Below are 6,859 nucleotides of genomic sequence, written 5' to 3'. Positions count from 1 at the left end.
CACACCACAGGCTGGGCTGGTTCCAGATCAGGTGGCCGGGGCAGGGAGCCCTGACTCAGGCATGTGTAATCAGTGACTCAGGCCAACCTTGGGAAGAGCTTTAAACTCCTACCCCGTGCCCATGAGTCACCAGCCAGTGCACCCCGTCTCTGTGCCTCTTGGGAATCTTCCACTCAACACCTGGCTGGGGAGCTCCCCCTCCGGCCGAGCCAGATCCTCCCCCTGGATTGCACCCAGGTCAGGTCCAAGAGACCCAGAACAGGTTCTCTCCCCCACTAATACGGCTGAGAGCAGGGGTCCAGTCTTCCCCCCAGGAAGGAGCCTTCTCTCCTTGTACAGATGGGGAAACTGAGGCAGGGTCCAAGCCCCTCTAAGGGAGAATGCCAGGGATAGAACCCAGGAGTGCTGGCACCTCTCTGCCATAGGGAGTAGAGCCACCCTGCCCCTCCCCATAGCTGGGGAGAGAACCCAGGAGTCCCAACCCCCCTGCCACAGCTCTGAGCACCACTCCCCTCCCCCAGCAAGGGGGAAAAAAATCAAGGAGGCCTGGTTCCTAGCACCTAAGTTAAATTCAAGAGGTTGAGGTAAGCAGGCCTTGGGCCACTTATAAAATACCCCCCCACAGGGAGAGGTGGGAGTTTTATTAACCCTTTGTGCTCTCTCTGCACCCCCTGAGGCTGCATTACAGAGATCAGCCTGCAGCGAATGGCCAGGAAATTCTCCCCCCTCGGACACCTGGGGAGGGGTCTGAACACCACCACGCAGAGCGAGCAGCCGCGTATTAAACCTTTATTAGCAGACTGGGAGCAGTTAAAGCAGCCCAGAGTCAGGGTGACGGGGGAGTAAAATACCAGGGGGATTCAGAAACTCAAGGAAGAGGCCCGGGCTGCTTGAGAAATCCCTTCCGCCCACTTCCCCCCACCCCCCATACATCCCGATATAAAAAAATATAAATATTTAGTCCCCGGCCAGATGGACCAGCCAGAAAATAATTTATCAGTAATAAACCAACAGATCGGAGCACACGCAGGTGAGAGATTGAGGTAGGTAAAGGGGTGTCATCCCCAAAGAAACCCAGGAGGCCTGGGTACCAGTCCCCCCCCGATCTAACCACTAGTCCTCACTCCCCTCCCAGAGCCAGGGAGAACCCAGGAGTCCCAGTTCCCAGAGCTGCAGAGGGGAGCCTGGCTGCAGAGCCAGAAGGGTTAATGCGATCACCACTGGGGGGAGCCGGGAAGACAGTTTGTGCCCTAGCCCAGTCTTCCATCCCGGATGCCTGGGTCCTCCATCCTTTCCGAGCAGAGCTGGAGAGACATGTCCTGCGTCCCCTCCCCCTCCTTTCCCTCGTGGAGGGGGAAGGGCATCTCCTGTCCCGCCGGCTCCGGGGCTGCCCTGTGGATCCTCCTCCAGGCTCCGGCCCGGTGTCCCGGCTCCAGGCAGGGCCCCAGGATGGCCCCCAGCTGCTCGATGCGCCGGTGAAAGCGGCTCCGGTCCCGGGCCAGCTCCTCCCAGGGCCCCCGGCGGGCAGCCCGGCTGGCAAAGCGCCAGACCAGCAGGGGGTGCACGGTGACGACGGGGGAGAATCGAACCTGGATGGGGGGGAGAAAGAGAAAGGGTGAGGGGAGAACCCAGACACTAAGGACATGGGGGAGAGAACCCAGGAGTCCTGGCTCCCAGCCACCCTGCTCTAACCACTAGACCCCACTCCCCTCCCCCAGCCAGGGAGAGAACCCAGGAGTCCTGGCTCCCAGCCCCCCAGCTCTAACCACTAGACCTCCCCCCCCACACACACTGCACCAAACTTTCTGCTCCCTAGAAGCAGCTGGTCTGAGCCAGCTCTCCGGGGGGGAGGGGGGGGGAGGGGGAAAGGCAGCCAATGACTCACTCGCTGACGTCACCCCGTTCCGGAAAAGCCCAGCGTTACACAGAAATTACCAGATGTTTCCTAGCAAAGGGGCTGGGGGGGCTGCGGGTCGGGAGTGAGGGGCACCAGCAGGGCGGGGTTGAGATGCCCAGCTAGGAGAAGCCCCCCCAGGACCCAGCAGGCCCCGTTTCACTCCATTGCATAAGATTCCCCTTGTGGGAAGGCAGGTGAATCTGATGTCACCCCCTGAAATTACCCAGCAGGCCACTGGGCCTGTGCTTAGGGAAACTGATCAGAGGAGAACCCAGGAGTCCTGGCTCCTCCCCCTCTAACCACTAGACCCTACTCCCTTCTCAGAGCCAGGGAGAACCCAGGAGTCCTGGCTCCTCCCCCCTCTAACCACTAGACCCTACTCCCCTCTCAGAGCCAGGGAGAACCCAGGAGTCCTGGCTCCCAGCCCCCCCTGCTTCAACCACTAGACCCCCACTCCCCTCCCAGAGCCCAGGAGAGAACCCAGGAGTCCTGGCCCCAGCTCACCTTCTTAGCTGTCTGGTTGCCCTCAGAGTTCGAGGTCTCCACCTTGATGGGGTCCCCGGCTCCCCGGGATCCCAGCTCACAGCACCGAGTCCTACTAGGGACACCCCGTCTCATAGGCCAGGGCTTCTCAGGGGGTTTCCAGGGGTCCCCCTCTTTTTCAGCCTCAGAGTCCGACCCGCGGAGGTAGAAGGAAACTCGGAATTCCTGGTTCTTGGGCCGTGGCTGGTTGGGGCCCGGGGGGCCCCCGGCCAAGCGTAGCGGGTTGAAGGGGTCCTGCCCACGGCACAGGGTCCCCCACAGCGCTTCGTTCTCCTCACGCCAGGCGTCGTCTTCCGGCTCCTCCTCCGAATCGGTCCAGTCTGCGCCCGAGCAGCCCCCTCCATCTCCCTCCTCCTCGCTGGGCCAGTCTCCAGCGTCGTCGTCGTCCTCCTCCGAGGGGCAGTAGAACAAGGACAGGACATGGGGGTTCCTGGTGATGGGGTGCCCCAGGTCTGGGCCACCCTGAGGGCAGCTGGGGGCATCTCCCCCAGGTGGCTTGAGGCCTCCTTCAGGTTTCCGACCAGCCCCGTGACATTCCCTGTCCTGCGGGGACCAGGATGGACCATCCCGAGGTTGCTTCTGACCATCTCCACCCTCCTCCAGAGGGAGGAACATCTCCAGCCGGGCCGCGGCCTCTTCTCCACAGTTCACTCCCTCCTCCTGGTCGTGGGACACAGAAGGAGCTTGGGGGCTTCCCCCTGAATTCTCCCCTTCTCCCCAATGGGGGGCTGGCCCCTGGGACGCAGCGGGACCTGCCGCAAAGTCCTCTCCTTCCTCCGGGGCTCCCCGATGTGCCGGGAGCGGGGTGGCCAAGCCGTGGCGTGGGCGGGCCGGCCCACGGCTCTTCCTCCTCCTCATCATCACGGCCGCGGGGAGGCGACGCCAGTAACCCAGGAGCGACAGCACAGCCCAGGTGAGCACATCCAGGAGGCCACCCAGTTGTGGGGACAAGACGCGGAGCATCTCGACCAGGCTGGGAGTCGCGGTTCCCTCGGGGTCTGGAATGAGGAAGGGAGACACGTCAGTGCCGGAGAATCCAGCGGCCAGGTGTGTATGTGGGGGGATGGGGCATTGTTGTGGGGCTCCCAGCTCACCCCTTGGGAAGTTCCCCAAGTGGGGAAAGAACCCAGGCGTCCCAGCTCCTATCTGCTCTATATTAGATTTCTCTAGAGCTGGGGAAAGAACCCAGGAGTCCGAGCTCTCCCGGCCCTGGCAGATGGCTCCCGAGTGCCATCACCTGGTACCATCAGCCCTCGGTAACCTGCAATGACTCAGAACAAAGGGGGGGGGGGTGCCTGGGAGCCCGGACTCCTGGGTTCTCTCCTTAACTCAGAGAGGGGAGTGAAGGGTGAAGTGGTTAGGACAGGGGGGATGGGAACCAGGACTCCTGGGTTCTGTCCCTGGCTCTCTGTGCCTCAGTTTCCCCTCTAGTTTTTGGTTTTTTCCTTCCCTCTTTTGGGCGGAAGCACCGAGAGGCTTCCACGCCTCTGGAGTCTCGGGCTGAGCGTGTCTGGCTACACCCCAACCTGGAAACCAGGGACACGCGCACACGTGACACCCCCCTCCTGCAGCTCTGGGGACCTAGCGGGGGGTGCGTCACATCAGCACAGGTTCACTCTGGTGTTGGGGCTTAGAGCTAGATTGGGGGCTGCTGCGGTGGGGGGGGGGGTGTGGTGGGGGGGGGAAGGATCAGAGGGAGGGAGGAGGAGGGGGCTGGGGGGCCCCTGGGGGGCTGGTATGCAGCCCTCCTGAAGGAGCAGGGTCCCCTGAACAGTGGGGAAACACCCCAAGTGTTGACACCCCTCCCACAGCACAGCTCACCCCATTGCAGGGCACAGACCCCGAGGGGGAGAAATGTACATTGGGGTGTTGAACAAACAGGGGACAGGATCACCCCGATGTGGGGCACTTGGGGGGAACAGACCCCCTAAAACAGGAGACAACAGGGTGGGGCCATTGGCCCGGGAGTGGGGGGTGGACAGAGTCAAGGATGGGGGAGGGAGGAATGAGATGAGGGGGTTCAGGGAGGAGGAGTTTGGCTAAGGCAGAATAAGGGGTGCAGGGGCCTCAATTGAGCAGGGGGAGCACAAGGGTGCAGGCTGATTGTGGGGTGCAGGGGAGAATAGAGGGGATCAGGGGCAGGGGACGCTAAGGGGGCGCAGGGGACTAGAGGGGGCAGTGGCGCAGGGGAGAATAGAGGGGCAGGGGACGCTAAGGGGGCTCAGAGGAGAATAGAGGGGGTCGGTGGGGCAGGGGGACGCTAAGGGGGCACAGGGGAGAATAGAGGGGATCGGTGGGGCAGGGGGACGCTAAGGGGGCGCAGGGGGGGACTAGAGGGGATCAGGAGCCGGACCGGGGGAAGCGGGGGGCTCCGCGGTGCCCCCCCCCTTACCGGCGAGCAGGGCGCTGCAGCAGCGGGCTCCGTGGGGCGGGCGGCGGCGGGAGGCTCCATCGGGGCTGGTTGTTCTGTGGCTGGAGGAAGAGAAATGCTGGGCGGGGCCGGGCGCGCCGGGTTATATAGCGCCTGGCGCTGACGTCAGTGTGACGTCACAGGGGGCGGGGGGAAGGCGACCGCGCAACAGAGCCCGGCACGTGCCCAGCGACACACAAGCCAGCACGTGCCCAGCAGTGCAACAATGCAACACAACATACACAACACATACAACCCTGCACGTACCCATCAGTGCAACACAACACAACACAACACACACAGCCCAGCACATCCCCAGCAGTGCAACAACACAACACAACATACACAACACACACAATCCAGCAAGTGCCCCGCAATGCAAGACAACACACACAACACACACAGCCCAGCACGTGCCCAGCAGTGCAACACAACACAACACACACAGCCCAGCACGTGCCCAGCACGTGTCCAGCAACACAACACAACACAACACAGCCCAGCAGGTCCCCAGCAGTGCAATGCTACAAAACAGTGCAATTGGAGACAATACAGGGCATACCCAGCAACATGTACACAACCCAACCCAGCACAACACAACACAGCATGTACCCAGCAGTGCAACGCAACATGTACACAACACACAACAGAGCACCACACAACCGCCCTCCCTGACACATACACAACAGTCCACAATGCAGCACGTACACAACACAACACACATAACAGTACACAATGCGGTACATGCACAACATAGTGCAAGACAACAATTCCTGATCCATCACAACCAGCACACACAACCCCTCACAATGCAGCACCTATCCTGCCCCACCCAACACATACACCAACACACACAGCACAACAGAGCATCCAGAGTGCCGCACACTTCACGCACAGCACAGTGCAAACCACGCGGAACAAATGCCACACAACAGAGCAAACACACAACACAGTCACAGTCCAACACAGTCACAATCCAATGCACGCACAACACATCAGTGCAAATGTACAACACAGTCACAATCCAACACAGCAGACACACAACACAACTACATCCAACACAACATGCACACAACCCTGCCCAGTGCACACACAACAGAATCACAACACCACATACACAAAAGAGCCGTCACACAACCATTGCACATATAACCCAATCAAAGCAACACAATCCCAAGCAATACACAACACAGGCAATGCAACCACAACATGGCAACTCAGCACAATCACAACCCACTCCAGGAGCCTGCCCAGCACACTGAATACACACCACTCGACAATACTGCACAAGCCCAACACACACACACACAACACCACAACCTAGCAAAACTGAACACAAAGTACCACCAGACAATATAACACAACACAACAGTAGGCACAGCACACAGCATAGAGGCCCCGGAAACACAGCACAACCCAGGGATGTTCAACACATCATGCAAACACACAGTGCAACACAACACCCTCTGGCGGAGCAGCACAAAAGGTGACACGGCGTGTGGCACACAACACAATCAACACAATGCTGCGCTCCAGAGATACACAACAACACAACCACCTCTAAACGTCATACCGAACTAAACATTGTATATGTGGGAGCCAGGACGCCTGGGTTCTCTCCCCAGCTCTGGGAGGGGAGGGGGTCTAGTGGTTAGAGCAAGGGGGCTGGGAGCCAGGACGCTTGGGTCCTTTCTAGCTCTAGGCGACACAGGGGTCCCAATTCAGGCCTGGTGTGAGGTGGCTGGGGATCCCCGTTACACTCCCGCGGGGTTGGGGTTTCCCTTGAAATTCCAGGCCTCAGAGCACTTTCACTGTTAGTTTTCACTTTCACTTTTTGGGCTTATTTTTCTTCCGTTTTAAAAACGGTGTGAATGTAGCTTTTCATTTGCTTCCGTCTCAGGCAGCTGAAGTAATTGGTTTGGGGGCTGGGAGCCAGGACTCCTGGGTTCTCTGCCCACCTCTGGGAGGGGAGTGGCATCTAGTGGTTAGAGCAGGGGGGCTGGGAACCA

At 60.1% G+C, this 6,859-nt stretch overlaps 1 protein-coding gene across 1 annotated transcript; it reads right to left on the bottom strand.

Moving 5' to 3' along the window:
* Positions 1–723: 723 nt before the first annotated feature.
* Positions 724–4,921, bottom strand: PPP1R15A (protein phosphatase 1 regulatory subunit 15A). The gene is made up of 3 exons (XM_039510044.1): positions 4,833–4,921; positions 2,402–3,438; positions 724–1,589 (listed from the first exon to the last, which is right to left on the bottom strand). The coding sequence occupies exons 2-3, from the start codon at positions 3,401–3,403 to the stop codon at positions 1,251–1,253; spliced, it is 1,341 nt and encodes a 446-aa protein (XP_039365978.1). The 5' UTR covers positions 3,404–3,438; positions 4,833–4,921; the 3' UTR covers positions 724–1,250.
* Positions 4,922–6,859: the final 1,938 nt, after the last annotated feature.

This window comes from Mauremys reevesii, linkage group 22, assembly GCF_016161935.1.
Source record: "Mauremys reevesii isolate NIE-2019 linkage group 22, ASM1616193v1, whole genome shotgun sequence".
NCBI lineage: Eukaryota > Metazoa > Chordata > Testudines > Geoemydidae > Mauremys > Mauremys reevesii.
This window is presented reverse-complemented; position numbering and strand designations above follow the sequence as displayed.

Bases quoted from the DNA above. Each gene is read 5' to 3' on its own strand.
- PPP1R15A (XM_039510044.1), bottom strand. From the start codon at position 3,403: ATGCTCCGCGTCTTGTCCCCACAACTGGGTGGCCTCCTGGATGTGCTC. The intron at 1,590-2,401 runs GTGAGCTGGGGC...CCCCCCATCCAG, and splicing joins GCAACCAGACAGCTAAGAAG to GTTCGATTCTCCCCCGTCGT.